We start from the raw sequence: 21,262 nt of genomic DNA on the forward strand, positions 1-21,262 counted from the left end.
ATCTTGAGGGAGGTTCAAATGTCCGTAATGCAGGACTTCAGGAGCCATGCTGACAGGGTGAGCGAGGGAAGTCTGGGGTGCAGGATCTTCCCTCCCATTTTGGTCAGGAGGTCCGGCCTGCACGGGAGTCTCCGATGCGGGCGCACTGAGAGGTGCAACAGGTCCGGATACCACCATTGGCGAGGCCAGTCTGGTGCTATGAGGATCATTGTCATGCTGGATCGGATCAGTTTGGCCACAACCTTCAGAATGAGAGGGAGGGGTGGAAAGGCGTATGCAAACGTCCCTGACCAGTCTATCAAAAGAGCATTCCCCCTCGTTCCTGGTCGGTAAAACCTGGATGCAAAGGAGTGGCATTTTGTTTTGATCGTCCCAAAGTGGTCGATGAAGGGATGACCCCATTGATGAAAAATGTCTGCCACCACCTTGTCGTTGAGCACCCAGTCTTCTTGTTCGTCGAAGTGACGACTGAGGGCGTCTGCTCGCACGTTCTGCTCTCCCGGTAGGTGCACTGCTGTGATCGATAAGTTTCTGGCTAGCAGCCAGTGCCAGATCGCCTGGGATTCAGGAGACAGAGGGCGAGAGTGTGTTCCACCGTGTTTGTTCAAGTAATACATGGTGGTTGTATAGTCCGTTTGTATTAGGATCGATTTGGACTGAATCGACGGTTGAAAAGCCTTGAGGGCTAAATGAACCGCCTGCAGTTCCAGCATGTTGATATGATCGGTCCGTTCCCTGCTGGTCCATCTGCCCTGAGTTTGCAGATGACCCAGATGTGCTCCCCATCCCTGAAGAGACGCATCCGTCATCAGGGATTGTGTTGGCAGAGTTTAATGGAATTGGATCCCACCAGAAGATTCTTTGGTTGTAACCACCAGAGAATGGACATCTTCGCTGCTGGCGAGAAGAGAATCCTGTTGGTCCACTGACCCGAGGATAGGTCCCACTTGTACTCCAGATCTTGTTGTAACGGTCTCATCCTCAATCTGGCGTTGGTTATCAGAAAAATACAAGAAGCCATCGACCCCAGCAGAAAATCCACTTGTCTTACTGATGGCTGAGTTTGGAGGATGACGTTGCTTTTGACTCTCATTGATGACAACCTCTCCTCCGAGGGAAACGCTTTTCTGAGGTCTGAGTTTAGGGTGGCGCCCAGATAGTGGAGCGATTGGGTCGGATGAAGAACCGATTTTTCCACGTTGACATGAAGGCCTAAGCGTTGCAAGAGGTCCAGGCAGATGTGAAGGTGTTCCTGCACCATGTGGGGGGATGATCCCTTCACCAGCCATTCGTCCAGGTATGAATACACAAACAGACCTTGGCGATGTAATGCTGCCACTACCACTGCCATGCATTTCGTGAAAACCCCCGGGGCAGATTTTAGACCGAAGGGTAAGACTTTGAACTGGTAATGTTTTGTGCCCACCATGAACCGCAGGAACTTGCGATGCCGTGGTGTGATTGGGATGTGAAAATACGCATCTTGGAGATCGACCGAACATATCCAATCGCCTTTTCTCCGATGTGGAAATATTTGATGGAGCGCCAACATCCGAAACATTTCCTTCTTGATGAACTTGTTCAGAGAACGTAGGTCTAGAATTGGTCTGAACTTGTTCGGTTGGTCTTTTTTCTGAACAAGGAAGTATCTTGAGTAGACCCCCTGTCCTCTCAGTGCAGGAGGGACCTCTTCTGTGGCCAGTTTCCTGAGAAGGGTCGACACTTCCTGACACAGGAGATCTAGGTGTAGCTGACTGGATTTCACCGGAGGAACCCGTCTTGGGGACGCACAAAAACGTAGTGTGTAATGTAGGAAAGTGGCTCTGTATATACTGTTCCCAAATAAGTACAGTGTGTAAAGAGTCCACAGTCCCCAAAGGTTTGGCAGAGGCTAAAGTTAGATATAACCTTACTCTCTAAAGTGGTAGCTTGGTCTAGCAGTAAGGCAGTATCGGAGGAAAGTGTAAAGTATTTGTTGCACACACTCAGTCAGCAAATGGTCTCACACACTCAATAACTGAACTCTAGGCCAATGGTTTATATATAAAAAATATATGCTTGTTTTATTTTAGAACCAACAATAGGTATCAAAATATACTTTCTCAGAATGAGATGCTTTAGTTAAATACTTTGCAATAGGCAATTGACTTTTGAATGCAATAGTTAGTTTGTTGCAATACGCAACACAATTTCAAACACAATAATACATTGAGCTTAATGGGAATTTTAAGTTATAGGCAATTGATTACTTTCAGGATTACTTCTCTAACTACAGGACTTGATCCTAGATTCAGGCCTGGGACATTTCTTAGAAACAAGTGAGTAAATACGTTTTAGTTACTGTTGTGATTTTTAAGCAATATTTTGCTATTTTAAAAGTTGACAAACTTTTTCTACTGAAATCACCAATGTTAACCTATGGAAGGAAATTCACTTAGCAGGTAAGTGGGGTTATTGTTACTTTTTCTAGCTCAATGTTGGATCCTGGATCCAGCACTAGTGTTCCACCTCTAGGCAGTTGAGAGAGTGCGTTTAGGTTATACAGGCGATTTTTAAAGAATATTTAGAAGTTTGCAAAATCGACACTTAGAAACTTTTTCAGCAAAAACTAGGCAATGTTATCAGGAAGGAAATTCAAGTTGCAGGTAAAGTATGTTCTCATTACTTTTGTAATCCAGGGCTGGGCTCCTAGGCTCAGTACTGGGACATCTATCTCGAACAGGTAAATAATTACGTTTTGACAGTTGGTACGATTTTTGTAGTTTGCAAAAATCGACACAAAAGGAATTTCACAGAAAAACAGTCAATGGTTTCCTATGGGAGAAAATTGAGTTAGCGGTAAGTATGCTTGTAATTACTTTTCAGGGTCAGTGCTGGGCACCAAGATCCAGCACTGGGAACTCTCCTAATAGCAGGTGAGTATTTTCGATTTCGTTACTCTGTTGATTTTAGGTGAATATTTTAACCCCTTCAGCGCGGCGCGGATTTCCGCGCCTTGCTGAAGGGTCTGTGCGCGGGCGGGGCCATGACGGAGCGGTTCCGTCATGCGCATAGCGCAACCGACGCTCATGACGGAACTGCTCCGTCATGAGCGTCGAAGGGGTTAAAGTTTAGAAACTCCACACTTAAAAGAAATCTCGAGTAAAACCAGCCAATGTTACCCTATGGAGAAAAGTGGGTTATCGGCTTTTGGGTAAGTACTCAACTGGCAGAGTTAAGGTGCTGGGCATAGACTCAGGGGTCTCCCAGGGTCAGGTAAGTACAGTTGTTACAGCCTCAGCGGCACTGGGGCAGCCAGGTGCAGAGTGAGTTAGCCCCAATGTTATCCTATGGAAGGCAGGGGGCCCTTGGTTGGTGGCTGCTGACTGGCAGGCCACGCGGCTGTGGGAGCTGGCCTCCTGGTCACTTGCTCAGGGCAAATGGGGAAGTAGGTAGGAGTAGAAGTTGCACTGCCAGGGCCACTCGGGCAGCTGGGTGCAGGCTGCTTTTGAGCCGTCTGGCGCTCAATGGGTTGCAATGGAAAAGCTCAAGGACGAACAAAGGCTGCAAGCTCGGGGACCGAGATTTTTCAGGTGCGACCACCACTTCGAGGGGTAAGTTGGGTAGTTGGAGGATTGGTAGGTACCCAGGAGTTCGGCACAGGGGGCCGCAGGGCGCCGGGTGCAGGGGTGCCTTTTGATGTCGGGAAATCTTACCCTCTGTTGATCGCGGTTATGGGGGTCCCTGGTTCTGAGGCTGCAGGCGTTGTCAGGAGCGTCGAGGTGGGTCCTTGGGTGCCGTGTTCGGGGTCACAGTCGCCAGGGGGGACGCCCTCGGGGTCTGTGTCCACTCCAGCACAGGCCAGGCTTGACGGGTGCAGAGTGTGCAGGGTGTGCCAGGGGTCAGTTACTTGCTTTGAGCAGTGCCACTGCTTGTGGGAGTCCCAGATGCTCAGAGTCACAAGGGAGCCAGGTCCTCCGGGGTTTGTGAGGTTGCTGGCCACGGGAGATGCCGGCATTTAGCAGGTTCGAGGGTCGACAGGCCGGTAGGGCTGGGGCCAAAGCAGTTCGTGTCTTCCTCTTGTTAGCAGCTGCACGGCAGGTCTTCTTTCTTCTTGATCTTCTTTCTTCTTGATCTTCTTGGCTGTTTCGGAATCTGCAATCTGAGGAAGGAAGGTTCAGGGTGCCCCTAAATACTAACTTAAGGGGTGTTACAGGTAGGTAAAGGACAGGGACCACTGGGTCCCTGCCCTGGGGTGGGTACACCCCCTATCCTGCCACTCTCCTGTGGGAGGGGGGCAGTGGCCTAGTCCTGATTGGGCAGGGCTCCCCATCTTCAAGATGGCGAGAGTCCGGGGATGTGCTTCACCTCGCCTCCCCCATCTGAGGGGTGGGGTTGGTAGAGGCTGGCACACCCCCTATCCTTCCTTGGGGTTTCCGGCCAGCCTCCCCACCAGAGCGGGGGGTTGCAGTGGTCTGGAGAAGCTCACAAAGGCGGCATGCCTTTGAAGCTTCCCCTGCCCATCCTGGGGGAGGAGACCTAGCACCTCGCCCAGGATGTGCATTGTTGCAGGCCCAGGAGAGCGGATGGCTCTCTACCCAGGGGTCCAGCAACATATCTGCTGTGTGGCAGCCTAGGCAGCCCCTCCGACCAGACGTGGATTGTAGGATAGGTTCAGGGGGCTTCTCTAAGATGCCCTCTGTCGTGCATTGTACATTAAATCCTGCACTGGCATCCGTGCGGGTTTAATTTGCTGAGAAGTTTGATACCAAACTTCTCAGTCTTCAGTGGAGCCATCATGGTGCTGTGAAGTTCGTGTTGACGATCTCCCAGCACCATATACTCTTAAATGGCAGCACTGCACTTACAGTACCCAGGACTGGACCTGGGTACTGTAGGGTCACAGGGCTCATGCTCCTGTACCCACACCACTGGCATAGGGCACCCAGCTAGAGGGGTGGCTGATGTATGCCAGGGCAGTGTAGGTTGTGGGCATGGCGCACAGGGATGTGAGCCATGTCGACTCTGTTTTGTTCTATACACAGACACTCAGCCTGCAAGGGCAGTATGTGTCAGGGTACAGGGCCTCTAAGGGGGGCACAATAAGTGCTGCAGCCCTTAGGGGCCTTCCCTGGTCACAATGCCCTGGGTACCTAGGGTATCATTTACCAGGGGCTGACATGTGGCCAGGGTTTGCCAAATTGGGTTTTAGGTTTCAGCATAGTTTTTAGGGACGGAACATAGGCCCTGGGCACCTGATTGGCAGGAGCCCAGGGTACACTCAGTCAAAGTACATTCAGCAATTCAGCAAAAAGTGGGGGCATACCATGCAAGAAAGATGGCACTTTCTCACACCCATCCAATCCCTGTGGCCTGAGTGGGCAGGAAAAGCGCTCCGCTCAGGTCCTGTCCGGCTGTTGAATGCAGCCAGGCGTTAGAACCCCAAGTGTACATGTGTGTTTTGTTCTGTCCGAGATGTCCAGCCAAACCCACATGCGTACCTAGGGAGCTGTAGGAGAGTAGGATCTGCTTCACATGGGTACCCCCACTTTTTGCTGGTGTTTCACTGTTTTACGACCTTAGTCTGGCTGTGGCCCTGCTAATCAGGACCCCAGCCTAGCTGCTTCCTCTCTAAAATGGTTTCCATGTACATTAGGTACATTTCTAATTGGATTCTGGAGTGCCTTGTAAGCCCCTAGTATATGGTATACTATGTACCTAAGGCATAGGTACCTCAGAGGCCTACCAGGGGCTGAAACATGTATTATGCCACCCCTGGGAAGCACTCCAAAATGACACCACAGGTCTGCTACTGCAGCCTGGGTAAGGTGGTGCTTGCACCCCTTACTGTGGTATAAGGCTACCTATATCACTACCATTGCACACATATAAAACCTATAAGTCACTCCTATGGCAGGCCCGAACAATCCTGAAGGCAGAGTGCTTGGTTTTTATGTGAGAGTGTGCCCCTGCATGAGCAGAGCCCCTCTGCAGTGTTCGGAGTACCTCCTCTAATGCTGATTGTGGGGCAGCCTGACCATATACTCTTAAGTGCATTATAACCTCGCGGCAAATGCTAACTTTGGACTGGCTGCACGGAAACATGTTGTGTTTGGTTTCAAACGCTTTGGAATACTCTTCCTCCCCTCCCCCCACCCCCCCCGAGCGGCCAGTTCTGGCAGCGGGGGTAGCATTCCACCCTTCTAGAGGGAGAGACATGTTCACACTGGTCTACCCGGTAAAGACTCTCTAAAGCCCTGGCATCACAAAAAGGATGCCACAGATACGGGTCTGGCCTCCTGCTGCGGACCGTATCTCCGGCAGGGGAGGTGTAACCACCTCCCCACACAGGCAGATGTGTATTGGGGCTGGGCGGGAGCACTCTGGTGCTTTGAATTCCTGCACTGGGGGCACACTTGGTGTCCCTGTGCATAGTCCAGTTCAAACCGGTTGCACGGGCTACCTGCCCCTGCTCTGGCGCGAAATTGGACAAAGGAAATGGGTGTAACCACCCCTCTTTCCAAACCCTCCCATAGGTGGGTCCCTAGAGTATGTCCAACCCCCAAACTTAGTATAAATATGGGAACCCAGTCATTGAGACTTTAGATTACCCTGGACGAAACTCTGTAACATATATCCTGGACCTTTGACTTTCCATATTTGCTAGAAGACTGAATAAATCTCCCTTGGGGTCAAGGAGTGACTCCCCTGCTTGGCAGGCACCAAAGAAGCAACTGTCCGGTCTGCAACTCTGAAGCTCCCGCCTGATGCCGAAGTCTTTGCATCACCAGAGGTGGATTTCCAGACTTCCCCGAGACTACCCTGAGTCCACAGCAAAACTGAGGCCCATGGGTGACGTGGAACCGTGACCCCTGGACACCGTGATCTTTTGCCGATCCATCATCTTCCTGGTCTTTCTCGAAGTTGTGCTTTGGGCTCAGAGTAGCCAAAGCCTTGAGCACCTCCTGCACCGAAGATCTCTGGCCTCCACTCCACGAGTGACCCGTGGGCCAGTTTCAAGTGTGACCGCTCGAGGCTCCTTCGCGATCGCTAGCCCGTTGGCTAGTGGGTCCCCACGAAGGCAACTCCTCTTCTGATTGGGCTTTCCTGGTTGCTCCAGACGAGCCCCGACGTACCCTCGCTCGGTGAGTTCCCCAGACCTTGCTGGTCTGCATCGACGTCCTTTATCTATTTTCACGTGACTTGTCCGTTGCCAAGGCTTGTTGGGTCCAATCTTCTCGCCGACGCCGCAGCACTCGACAGACTTCGTGGGACAGCTCGAATCCAGCTCCTGGCCGTCGTTGATGCCTCCTGGACCTCGTGGCTGAAGAATCAAGACACCCGTCAACTCACCTGAAGCACCCGACATCTGTGGGCATTGGACTATCGTGTCACTGGTAAGTGACCCAGACTCTGTCCCCTCTGCTTTCAGGTTCCTTCCATCCTAGATCCAGATCCAGGCTTGGATCTCTCCGGACACTTCTCCTCTTCACGGCAGCAGCAGTTCTTTGCCAGCTTCCATTGAAAACAGCGACGCAACCCAACACCAAAAGACACCTATGCACCCGGCTTCCCTGGGTGAGGTAACTCTAGTACTCCGGTGCTCCCGTGGGTGTTGGCCCTAGACACCTGTAAGTCCAATAGGGTTCGCTCATAGTCATCCTCTAAGTGTCCTTAAACTCTTAATTTCCAACCGCGACTTAACCCATAGAAGTTAACGGCGAGTTGCGGCTGTGTTCTCCCACTGCACGCGTCCTCCGTGGGTCTCCTGTGTCACTACCTTGGGTGGTCCCTTGTGGTCCAAGCACTTCTACAGGCTCTAGGCCTTGTCTAGTCCAGTCGTGGTTCTTATACCACTTTATTGGTATATGGTTTGGTACGCCCCTAGGGCCCAAAAGTGTATCTGTGCTTTTACTGTTGAGTACTAACTTGTAACTTAAGTACTTCGAACTCCAGCCTCATAAAGAGACTAGAGGGGTGTGTTTCATCTTAAATACATATATTTTAAATATATACCTGCGGATACGCGCAGTGGATCGCCGAACTTACGCCGGAGTTACGCCAGAGTTCAGCCCGTCTGTGCCCGTCCGTGCCAAACCGGGCCCAGGGGCCATGACTCTTTCTACTAGCTCCTGTGGTAGTTTCTTCTATTCAGGTGAAGTTTTAGAATCCCTGCATCCCACTCCTCATACAAACTGTACTGTCTGCTCTTTCCCGACTCATAATTTTGAATGTGCTGGCTGTAGTTTTCTTACCGGTAGAATGTCCAATTATAAAGCAATACGTCGTTCTCACACTCGTGGTAGACGGAGGAGATTGCATACACATCTTAACAGCTTTACACTCCAATTTTGGAGTATTAATTGCCGATCCCTCCCGAAACACAAACATCACATCTACGACTTCATTGTCGAAGAGCAGCCCGACGCGTTGTTTCTTACGGAAACTTGGCTTCAGGATTGCTCCGGTCCTGACATCGCCGTTGCTGTCCCTAACAACTATGTAATGGTGAGATTGGACAGAAACTCCGGAAAAGGGGGGGGGATTGCCATAATTTTTAAGTTTACCTACACATGTAAGTTTGAAGCCCTTCCCATGTCTGGAAGTGAGACCGCACTTTTTAAATTAGTCATCAATCCCCAATTCACTTTATCGGGCCTCCTGATCTACCGCCCTCCTGGCAATGCTCTTCCTTGGGTATCTTCACTAGCTGATATTATAGCTCCCCTACTCCTCAGGGCAGCCAATTTTACCATTCTTGGCGATCTCAACTTGCATCTTGAAGACCCACAGTGTACCACCAGCAAACGCTTTTTATCTGATCTGGAGGCTCTCAACCTTTCCCTGCTCAATGTTGGCCCCACTCACTCTGCTGGACACCAATTGGACCCCATTGTCTCTAATCTCTCTTTTGATTGCTCTCTGAGAGCTCGTCCTTTGGAGTGGTCCGATCATTTCGCAGTCCACTTCTCCTTACTCTATACCAAGAACCAGGAAAATAGTGGCCTCGACAAGGGTGCACCAACTCATCGTTGGGGTAAACTTGATATTAATAAGTTGAACCAGCACCTCTTGAATACCCGTCCTGAGGAATGCGAGGCTTCAGTCGCGGAGTTGAACACCGCTGTTTCCCACTGGCTTACTAACGCTGTAACTACCCTTCTCCCGCTCTCTTCGAAACATTTCAGGTCACATCGCCTTCCGGCACCATGGTTTTCCACCGACCTGAATCAAATGCAAGGCCCTAGAACGGAAATGGAGGCACTCTTACTCAGTCTCACGGAAGACTGTTTATAAAGAGGCTCTAAAGGAGTACCACTCAAAATGTAAAATCGCGAGAGCTGCCTATACTGTGGATACAGTAACACAAGCTCAGAACTGTCCTCGCACTCTTTTCTCCGTCGTCAAAAAATTGACAGGAGCGGACACTATCCCGACACCTCCAGTTTTATAGGAGGCCCAGTGTAACTCTATTGCGAAATTTTTCATTGCCAAGGTTGAGCGCATATACGACTCTATGAGCACTCCCTTGAACGCAAAGGAACTTCATTTGGGACAGGTCGCAGGGACCGAACAGCCTCCTCCTACGGTGAAGGTAACGCACTGGCAATTGTTTGACGACACCTCGTTCTTCACCTGCTTAAGCAGTATAAGATCTGGCTCACCTTGTGATCCTGTACCTGCCAAAATCCTTAAATTGCTGGATCTTGAATCTCGACGGGTTCTTATGAGACTCTTAAATGCCTCATTACTTGAGTCCCATGTGCTACAGGACTGGAAGCACGCAATGGTCGTTCCTCTCCTAAAAAAAGCTGGAACCGATGTGTCCAATCTCGCCAATTTCAGACCGATATCCTTGCTGCCTGTACTTTCTAAAGTGCTGGAAAGGCACGTTAACACTCAACTATACCATCTAGTAGAATCTTCGGGATTTTTACACCCATCCCAGTCTGGCTTTCGTGCTCACTACTCCACAGAGACCGCCCTTTTCGGGGTGACGGAAAGTTTAAGACACGGTATCGACCGCGGGGAAACATCTGCGCTCATCCTTTTGGATTTGAGCGCGGCGTTCGATACCGTGTCCCACTCCATTCTTTTGAACTCTCTTCGATCCCTGGGAGTGGACGGTCCGGCTTTGGCCTGGATTGCCTCCTTTTTGAGTGAGCGCACTTTCCAAGTCTTTTCCGCGAAAGCCACATCTTCCCCTTGTCCATCGGCATATGGTGTTCCTCAGGGGTCCATACTCAGCCCTTTGTTGTTTTAACATCTATGTGAGACCCCTGGCCTCCATTGCGGAGGACGCTGGGCTGACTATTTTTTCATACGCCGATGACACCCAAATTGTTTTCTCCCTTTCCAGCAGCGAGAGCAACGATATATCGGCTCTGAAAATTGGATTGTCACGTATAGCTGAGTGGATGCAAAGGCATCTCCTCAAACTAAACGGTGACAAAACCGAAATTCTTATCTTAGGGAAGCATAAAGATCTATGGGGCCCTCAACATTGGCCTAGTGAGATGGGACCCCTTCCTCAGCCATCTTCTGTAGTCCGCAACCTCGGTTTTTTTATAGACGACAAACTCTCCATGAGACAGCAGGCCACAAAGGTGGCCGCCATATGTTTTGCCATCCTGCGATGGCTCCAGAAAATTCTTTGGATGCTGCCTCTTGCCACCAGGAGAACCGTTGTCCAGGCGTTAGTAACATCTCGCCTGGACTACGGAAATGTCCTCTATCTCGGCGCCGATGTGGCCACCGTAAACAAACTCCAGGTTGTTCAGAACTCGGCAGCCCGACTTCTGTGTAATATCCCGAGGAGATCATCGGCCACACAGGCTCTGCGCGATCTACCTTGGCTCAGGATCCCCAGCCGCATTAATTTCAAAGCCATATGTTATCTTTTTAAAATCAAGCAGGGCTCGGCCCCAAAATACTTGCAAAGTCTGGTCCAACCCTACAAGCCTAGTCGCACACTTAGATCCTCTGCCAATTGCGACTTTGTTGTCCCTCGATTTAAGCTTGTAAGGATGGGGGGACGGACCTTTTCCCATCTAGGTCCCAAATATTGGAATGCGTTACCCACCACTTTGAAAACAGAAACCAATTTTCTTATTTTTAGAAAAAAACTGAAAACTTTATTTTTCCGATGATCTTCATGCCGCCTTATTTGATTCATGGTGCTGTCTGAGAGGTTTGTTTTCTTCTTGAGTCTATCCCTTGCGCCGGGAAACCCACTGCGGGTAGCTGATGCGCGTTATAAGTTTAAATAAATAAATAATAATAATAAAATACCTGGTGTGGTTGTCCTTTGATTCGGTCATTCAAGAGATTATAGACTGGTAAAACAAGCTGCTTTACACTGCTTCAAGACTTAGCCCGAAGGCTGCTCTCCATAGCTACCACTAGTATAGCTTTCAATAAAGGTTATCTTTAACCTATCACCATAAGGGTGTGTTTTGGACTGGTACATGGTGCCCACTATAACTAGTGGACAGCATATATCAGGCCACCTTCTCACAGGAGCGCACAAGCACTCCTCCCCATGCCCCGCCACTCCCTGTACAAGCTGGCTCTGAGCCAGCAAACGAAAAATAAAACTTTGCTAGAGCGTCGTTTTATTTTCTGTTTGCGTACTCTGCGCCATGCAGTGGAGTGACGTCCTCTGCCACTTCAGCGGAACTGCCACTGAGTTCCACATGTCTTCTGCCCGTTGTATTAGTGCTACAGCTTCTCTTATGGGGGCCGCCAAATCCCTGCCAGGGGCCGCCACGAATATGTATTGTATCCGATTCCTCGTGGCGGCCCCTGGGGTTTGGCGGCCCTGTACAGGTGCACAGCTTGCACATGCCTAAGACCGCCCCTGTTATGATGGTAGAAATTGTTTAACTCCCTTCTTTCCTGTTTTGTGTGTGGCCTTGTTGATTCCATTGCGAGTTGTGGGAAAGGGGAAAAGCATCACATGCAGGGCTGTGTGAGGGGTGAGAAAGCACTAGAAAGCGAGAACCGCATGAAAGGCACACAGGCAAGAGAGCAACACTGAGTTGGGATGGGGAGGAGAAACACATGGCAAGAGAGAGGATGGAGAATCTCGCAGATGAGAGCGAGGACAACCGTTAGTGGGAGGGCAGATGCACAGGAGGGAGTAGACAGCTGGAGAGCATATGCACGCTTGTAGAGGGCTTAAAGAAAAAAGTAATTCCTTAAAAGTGAGCAGTGGGACGAGACTAGTAAAAAGGCTGTGATTCAGGGGAGGTACAAACACACGACGAGCAAGGCAAGCCATCAATTGAGAAGCAAGCAAATGAGGAGTGATAACATCAAGCAATGTTCAGCAAAGGAGGGCTTTAAGCCCATTGTAAGATTTTGGTTTGCTGACTATAGGTCTTTTGATAGGTATGGTAGGCTTGACTTAAACATGACGATCACATAGCTATAAAGACAGTAGTTGTAATGCAGAATAAAAGTAACCAGTCTGTAAAGACACTTGTCTGCCTAATTCCAACTGCACTATATAGTATTGTTTGCTAGCAATCATTTGTCTTTGAATAGACTGCTTTATGAGAAGGATTATTGATACTTATTCTCTCTCTCCTGCAGAATGCCATCATGTTCGGTAAAAAGAGTCACACCGATGTGCAGTTCTACACCGAAGTGGGTGAGATCACAACCGACCAGCACATGCATGACCGAGATGACCTCTATGCTGAGCAGGTGAGATCAAGGCTGGAGGTGATCAGTAGAGGTTCTTCCCACAACGAAGGTGCCCCAAAATCACTGGAGGGGCACAAGCTCCCCTCAAATTGCAACATTAAGGCGATAGTTCTCTAAATATTGCCTTGAAGCATCTGCTTCTGATGCGTGAATCTTTATTGAACCAAGTGAAGCTGCATGCCAACATCACCTTAGTCCTCGGAAGTCATTGTTTCTTCAGTGCTTTCCCCTTCACCAATTTAGTTTCCATGGTGCTTTTTCCATAGCATCCCAGACCTTCAGCACTGATATATTGATGTTTAATCGTGTCTTTTGTATACTTCATTGGTGTGCCTAATCCTACCATATAGTGTAAGGACTGGAATTTTACAAGTTGTTGTTCCCAAATTGTCTTGGCCTGTAGACCCAACTGGAGTAACTGCATCACCATGAAGCCTACGATGCTGTGCAACAGACTCCATCTCTTGTAACTGGAAAGCAAAGATGAAACGATACCTGTGTCACAAGACTGTGCTGAAAACTGCGATAATAGTCAGAGCCTAAAATCACGAATGGTAGTTCTTCTTGGAGCAGACTCTTTGCTGATTTTGCAGCACTTTTCATGACTGAAATCGCATGCCTGTCCAGTTTGAGTCACACGTGAAAAAAGCCCCTAACATTTGTCCCAGGTTACTGTGAGAAAGTGGCTCTGTATATACTGTTCCCAAATAGGTACAGGGTGTACAGAGTCCACAGTCCCCAGAGGCTTGGCATGGCTAAAGTTAGATATAACCTTACTCTCTAAAGTGGTAGCTTGGTCGAGCAGTAAGGCAGTATCAGAGGACAGTGTAAAGCATTTGTTGCACACACTCAGCCAGCAAATGGTCTCTCTCACTCAATAACTGAACTCTAGGCCAATGGTTTATAGGTAAAAAAAATATGCTTGTTTTATTTTAGAACCAACAATCGGTATTAAAATATACTTTCTCAGAATGAGATGCTTTATATAAATTAACCCTGGGCGTAGTTCGCGAAGTAGCGCTTCGCGTAGCTACGCAAAGTGCACTTTGCACTACGTGAGCTACGCGTAGCACTTCGCGAACTGCGTAGTACCCTGTTCGCACTGTGCAAGATGTCGTTTTCAATGCTTGCACAGTGCGGACAAGCAACCGGCACTGTGCAATCATTGAAAACAGCATCTTGCACAGTGCGAGCTGTAGTTTTCTGCTGCTCGAGTAGATTTTTACTCGAGCGGCAGCTTTCTCAACGCGAACTGGTAGTTTCTCACCGCGAGCGGTCGCGAGCATACACGACCACTCGCAATGAGAATCCTGACCTCCTCGCGTTGGGAATCTCGCCGGGCGGTTTATTTTCCATGCTCTCGATCGCCAACTTGATGTTGCTGATCGCGAACAAGGAAAAGTCTTGCGGGGATGTCATTTTGCTTGCTCGCGGTCGCCAACTTGACATTGAGGACCGCGAGCAAGCAAAAAATGACCGCTGCACTACGCAACACTACGCTACGCGTGTTTGCACTGTGCTACGTGCAATTTGCGTAGTGCGAAGTAGCGCAAACTACGCGAGCGTAGCACAGTGCTTTGCCCAGGCTTAATATAAATACTTTTGCAATACGCAATTGACTTTTGTAAACAGTTACAAGTGGTTGCAATAGGCAACACAATTTTAAACACAATAATGCATTGAGCTCAATGGAAGTTTCAAGTTATTTGCAACAGATTACTTTTAGGATTACTTTTGGAATTCCAGGACTGGATCCTAGATTCAGTCCTGGGGCAGTACTTAGAATCAAGTGATGAAAGTCGACTTAATTACTGTGATGATTTTTAAATAATATTTAGCTATTTTAAAAGGTGACACTTAGAAAATATTTCATAGAAAACAGTCAATGATTCCCTATGGAAGAAAATTCAAGTTGCAGGTATAGTATGTTCTCGTTACTTTTGTAATCCAGTACTGGGTACCTAGACTCAGTACTGGGACCTTTATCCAAAACGGGTAAGCAATTACGTTTTCAGAAGTTATACGATTTTTAAAGAATATTTAAAGTTTGCAGAAATTGACAGAAGAAATTTCACAGAAAAACAGTCAATGATTTCCTATGGGAGAAAATTGGGTTACTGATAAGTACAGTTGTAAGTATTTTTCAGAGTCAGTACTGGGCACCAAGATCCAGCACTGGGAGCTCACCCAAGAGCAGGTGAGTATTTTCATTTTCGTTACTCGGCTGATTTTTGGTGAATATTTTAAGATTTGAAAAGTCCACACTTAGAAGAAATTTCAGGAAAAGCCAGTCAATGTTACCCTATGAAGAAAATAGAGTTATCGGTTTAAAGGTAAGTACTCGACTGGCAGAGTTGAGGTTCTGGGCACAGACTCAGGGGTCCCCCAGGGTCAGGTAGGTAGAGTTGGTTCACCCTCAGCGGCACAGGGGCGGCCGGGTGCAGAGAGAGTTAGGCCCAATGTTATCCTATGAGAGGTAGGGGGGCCTTGGTTGGTGGCTGCTGACTAGCTGTGGAAGCTGGGCTCCTGGTCACTTACTCAGGGCAAGTGGGGAAGTAGATAGGTGTAGAGGTTACACTGCCAGGGCCACCATCAATCCCCTGGACGTGTCCATTCAACACATCATAGGCTACTTACTCCACCTACAAAGGTGCAATCTAGCCTATACGTCCATTCGACTGCACCTCGCAGCCATAGCAGCTTACCTACAAAACAGGCAACATCTATCACTCTTTAGAGAACCTGCCATTAAAGCCTTCATGGAAGGTCTTAAAAGAATAATTCCCCCCAGAGTGCCACCCTCACCTGTGTGGAACCTAAATATCGTTCTCACAAGATTAATGGGGCCTCCCTTCGAACCTCTGCACAAATGTGAGCTTCAATTCCTAACATGGAAAACCGCTTTTCTTGTAGCCATCACTTCCCTCAGAAGGGTCAGTGAGATACAAGCACTTACCATTCAAGAACCTTTTCTACAAATGCACCATAACAAGGTTGTTCTCCGTACCAACCCAAAATTCCTCCCTAAAGCCATTTCTCCCTTTCACCTAAACCAATCTGTAGAACTACCAGTATTCTTCTCGCAACCACAGACCGTTGCAGAAAGAGCTCTTCACACACTAGATGTCAAACGAGCTTTACTCTACTACATCGAGAGAACACAACCTTTCCGTAAGACCAAACAACTGTTTGTCTCTTTCTCTCCACCACACAAAGGCAACTCCATCTCCAAATCAGGGATAGCTAGGTGGATTGTCAAATGCATTCAAATTTGCTACCACAAAGCAAAACGAACGCTATCCGTTCCCCCTAAAGCCCATTCTACACGTAAAATAGGGGCTTCCATAGCATTCTTAGGGAACATCCCCTTAGATGATATCTGCAAAGCAGCTACATAGTCAACACCGCACACTTTCACTAAACACTATTGTGTAGATGTGCAAACTAAGCAACAAGCTAGTGTGGGCCAGGCTGTACTCAAAACATTATTTCAAACCACTGCAACAGATACGGGTAGTCACCGCTAAGGTTGGGTACTGCTATATAATCTATGCACAAGTGTGTAATCTGCAGCTCATATGCCTCGAACGGAATATGCTACTTACCAGAATGCATCTGTTCTTGGCATGTAGAGCTGCAGATCTACACACGCCCACACGCCTCCCCGGATGCCTATATCTGTTCCAGTTTATCTTATTTAGATACTAAACACATGGGCCTCTTCACTGTTATTACTACGCTCCATCTTTCCCTGCTGGCGAAAAACAATCTGAGGATGGAGCCGAAGCCCATGCGCAATACGATCCAAAGGAGGAGTCACCGACCTTGTGACTTCCAAAGACTTTCCAAGAGGAAAAACAAACTGCAAACATCAGGCCCCAACACCAGATGGCGATCTATGCACAAGTGTGTAGATCTGCAGCTCTACATGCCAAGAACAGATGCATACTGGTAAGTAGCATATTCCTTTCCTTTCACTCTCCTCCCGACTCCTTATCCATTGGCCAGGCAAGTAGCGCCTCTCTGGCATCCATGGCATCTTGCATCTACATTGTTCCCAATGCCAGGCTACACTTGACCTTTCTAGCAAACACTGGAAGACTAGTGGTCTCAGTTCTTGGACCTCTGGGAAGACCGAGTGGTCCTCTCACAAATTACCTGGGAATCGCTCCAATGGTAGATGAAGAGTCGTCATCTAAAAATAGGAGTTCCTTTTCACCACGAAGTTCCCACTCAGACTCTTAACACAGAAGCTTCCCTCCAGGATTGGGGAGCCCACCTGGGTTCTCTACAAGTTCAAGGTTGGTGGTCGGAAAAGAAACTGTACCATAACAAAATGCTGGAACTGAGGGCAGTTCATCACATTCAAGTCATTTTTCCCGCCCATTCAGACATGCTCCCTTCTGGTACAAGTGGACAATACGATTTGCTCAAGCAGGGAGGAACCCGGTCACGCCCTGTCTCTGGAGGTTCAAGCCATATGGAAGTTGCTGCTTGCCAGAGACCTGACCATCTCAGCAATCCACCTTCCAGGCCCACTCAACGTTCAAGCAGACTGTCACAACTTCACCGAAGCTCACGACTGGATACTAAACGACAAAGTCAATCAAAACTATTTTCAACAATGGGAAACACCACAAATCGACCTGTTTGTGGATGAAATAACTCAAAATGCTACATCTTTGCATCCGGGGTCTTCTAACCAGGATCCAAAGGGAATGCTCTTTTGATCAGCTGGTCAGACATTGCTATACGCCTTTCCTCCCATACCTCTCATCCCATGGTCATCAACCAATTTTACAGAGCAAGGACAGTCCTGATCACTCATGAGTTGCCTCGCCAGTGGCTGTTATCTTCACCTGTCAACACCACACAGGAAGTTGCCATGTAGACCGGATCTCCTCTACAAACTAGGAGGGAAGATCTTCCACCCCAACCTTCCCTCTCTGAACTTGATGGCATGGCTCCTGAATTCCTGCAATATGGACACTTAGGCCTTTCCCAAGACTGTGTGGACATCTTGAAAGTCTAGAAGGCCTAGCAGAAAATCTATTTATGGTGTGTCCAGAATGGTAGTCATCTGATCCTAGGTCAATAAAATGTGCTCTTACCTTACTTGTTGCACCTTGCGTAGTCTGGCCTACAGTTTAATCCGATGAAGCTACACCTTGCAGCCATTACTGCCGACAGAGTCTCCCACACAGATTTCCTTTTTTCAAATGCCTGTAGTCGGACTCCTGAAGGTTTGAACAAGGTCTACCCTCCTGTTAAGTCACCTTCTCCCACATGGGACCTTAATGTAGTTCTCTCAAAACTAATCGGTCTCCCTTTTGAACCCATACACAAAGCTTTTTTACAACATCTTATTTGGAAGACCTCTTTGCAAGTTGCTTTCGCGGAGTCCCCGACATCCAGGCTCTTTGTGCTAAAGAACCTTACCTGGTTTTTCATCCAAACAGGGTGGTCATGACAACCCTGCCAAAGTTTTTCATATCATTCAGACCATCACTCTTCCAAAGTTTTTCCCCAATCCTTCCACACCACCAGAATCACTTAAGTAAGTTTTAATGTTTTACCTCGACAAAACTAAGGATATCAGACACTTGTTTATTAACTATGGTCCGATGCTTACTGGTTTAGCTTCTCCCAAACAATCTATCTCTAGGTGAACAGTGTCTTGCATAGTTCTTGCTTACCAGTTAGCCAATAAGTGCCTTCCTTGAAGACCTAGAGCTCATTCTACAAGGGGTAAGGCAACCACTGCTGCTCTACTCAGAAATGTACCCATCACAGAGAATTGGTAGCCTACAACATGGCGATCGGTACATACTTTTGCTCGCCATTGTTGTCTAGACTCCGAAACTCAGACAGATGTTCAAGTAAGGCAGACTTCACAAATAAGCCTTTCTGGTTAGATCTCTTCTTAGCTGCTAGTAATTGTCTTGAATTTGCCCACTGGGGTATTGGATGAATTAGCTATTCTATTCAGTGTTTTTGACTATTGATAAATATCCCCTGGAAGATAAAGACAAGTTACTTACCTGTAATCCTAGTCCTCTCCAGGGGAATACTTCTCAAAGTCGTAAACAACCTTCCCTCCTCCCCTGGCGGATACTTAACACAGCAGCTGTGATATAGGTTATCCCCTGACTACTTCTTATGATTGTAAAAAAAAAAAAAAAGACCTGAACTAACTGTAACCTGTGGGGCATGATGGGATAAAAGAGGTTTTGAAGGTTTTAGAGGCACAGTGCCAGTTTTGCAGCGTGAATCATTCTGGATTCACTATCCTGTGCATTATTCCACCATCTAGTGGTTGGGTCCGGAATTGTTTTTCTTTTTCTTTTTTTTGTGGTCCAGGTAGGTGTCAACATACCATTTGGTGTCCTTTGTGACATCGACGTGCTTCCTCCGGAAGCTCCCACCTTTGGTCGCCATCTTCAGATTCTTTTTTTCCGCTGTTGGGTCTGGATCGTCAGTGAAGAAGCGCCACAACTTTGGAGAGAAGAATCCATGAAAAACAGAAAAATCGAGATTTCACCTGAGAACATACTGGAATACGAGTCATGTAACAGGGACGACGAAAGAGGAGGAAAACATCAAGAACTTCGACATTCTACAGAGAATGCGCACACAGGGGGCTCCCTGGGAGCGGTGATGGACACAACTCCCTTCAAATTCTACGCAAACTGCCACCACAAGTACCCGGAGAAGGATTAATACCCAGTTTGCAATCTCTGCCTGGCGCCCTACCATCGAAGCGAGGACTGCAACGCCTGCGCAGCACTCAATCTGAAAACCCTCAGAGTAAGAGGCAAAGAAGAGCAAGCTACAGCATGCAGGGGACACCTCCATCGCGCCGAGATTTGGGACTCTCCAGTGGAGAAGAGGACATCATCACCGGAGGACGCCATAGTCGAGGTCGAAAAGAAAACGCTGAAGGAGGTAAGAGTCTCGTCGAACCTCAGGCACTCCACTGATGCTCGTAAAAGTGAGTCAAACTCCACGAAATGAGCATTGCCGTCTAAGCACTCAACGTGCGCAACTGCATCCAAGGACAAACAACCCGTCGATTCCTTTGACAAGGACTCCCAGACAGCGAAAACCCAAGATAAGGTAAAGGCGTAGAAGAGCAGTCCGAAAGGGACGCTTCGTTGAAAAATGAAGGGCTGAAAGCAGCAATGACTTCGACGTCGACAACCGCAAAGAGAAAAGTCGAAACCCTCAAAGCCGAACACGCGCCTGAGATGAAAAAGAAAAGGCTCGAGGCCGAAATTGCAAGCATCTTGCAACGCAAGAGTGACTTCGACGAGAAGATGAAACAGTTCACTATTCCGTCGAAACCCACACCCGAAGCCGAAAGGTGCGTCGAGGAAATTCAACCACCGACCACACCAGAACCTGGCGAGGAACTGGAGGAGGAAGAGCTGCATTTCGGCGATGCAGAAGGTGAGGAAGACTAGCAAACTTACCAGGGCTCGACATCCTCAGAGGTGCAGGACTTGCAGTGGCAGGATCTCGACGTCGAATCACCGGATGAAGGGGTAGAATCCTATCCTTCGAAGCCTTTGCCGCCGGGCGACATAGGGATCTATAACCAAGTTATCAAGAGGGCTGCAGACACATATGGAGTGCAGCTAGAGGAGAAGAAACCCCAATCTTGCTTCCTCTTGGAGACATTGTTGCCATCACAGACAAGAAGCCAGTTTCTATCCATGCTCCCAAGTGTGCTGGACCAGGGGAAGGAGGCCTTCAAGGAACCTGCTATGTGTAAGACAGTAACCCAGAGGACGGAGAAAAAATGCAAACACTCTTCTAAAGCCCCTATGTATATTAAGGGATCAGTACCAGCGGATTCAATTGTAACATTCACAGCTAGGAAGAGGGCAAATATACCCACAAATACAGAACCACCTCCAGACAAGGAGAGCAGGAGAATGGACCTAATGGGGAGGAAGATGGAAAGGAGTGTGGCGATCCAATGGCGCGTCGCCAATTCCAATGCGCTCATCAACAGGCACGCATACCAGCACTGGGAAGAAGTGGGCGAACTCCTAAAACATCTACCTGAGCAATACCAGAGAAGGGTGAGCCACCTGGTAGATGGAGGAAAGAACATGGCAAATACATGTCTGAAGTCGGCCCTAGACGCAGCGGAGACATCAAGCAGGCAGATGATGCTGGGACTAACAGAGGAGGCATGCCTGTCTAAGGATTTTGGGCTTCAAGACTGAAATACTAAACATACTCCACACACCCTTCGACGGGGAACAGCTTTTCGGTGCTCCAGTTGACGAGAAACTAAATCAACTCAAAAAGGACAATGAGACAGCTAGATCCATGGTGGCTCTGCAGTTCAGAGGGATGAGAAGGGGAACACCTTCAAGGAGACCATTGAGATGGGGGAGCCACCAACCTGTGGCACCACACCAAACCTTCCAACAGGGTTATCAAGGAGTTTACCAAGGCCAACAGCAAGGACAGCAACAGAAAAACTGGCAGTTCCAGCCCCAAGGACAATCCACGAGGAATAGGAAACAGACAGAGAGGGGGTTGACAACCCACATCCAAG

At 48.3% G+C, this 21,262-nt stretch overlaps 1 protein-coding gene across 1 annotated transcript in view; it reads left to right on the forward strand.

Annotated features, from left to right (window-relative positions):
* LOC146771200 (FACT complex subunit SPT16-like) overlaps positions 1 to 21,262 on the forward strand; it is a 267,181-nt gene that overhangs the window by 210,028 nt on the left and 35,891 nt on the right. The window contains exon 12 of the mRNA XM_085640304.1: positions 12,577 to 12,690. Coding sequence (XP_085496430.1) covers positions 12,577 to 12,690 — 114 coding nt within the window. The remainder of the gene's footprint in view (positions 1 to 12,576; positions 12,691 to 21,262) is intronic.

The sequence above is a fragment of the Triturus cristatus genome, unplaced genomic scaffold (genome assembly GCF_964204655.1).
Source record: "Triturus cristatus unplaced genomic scaffold, aTriCri1.1 SCAFFOLD_231, whole genome shotgun sequence".
NCBI lineage: Eukaryota > Metazoa > Chordata > Amphibia > Caudata > Salamandridae > Triturus > Triturus cristatus.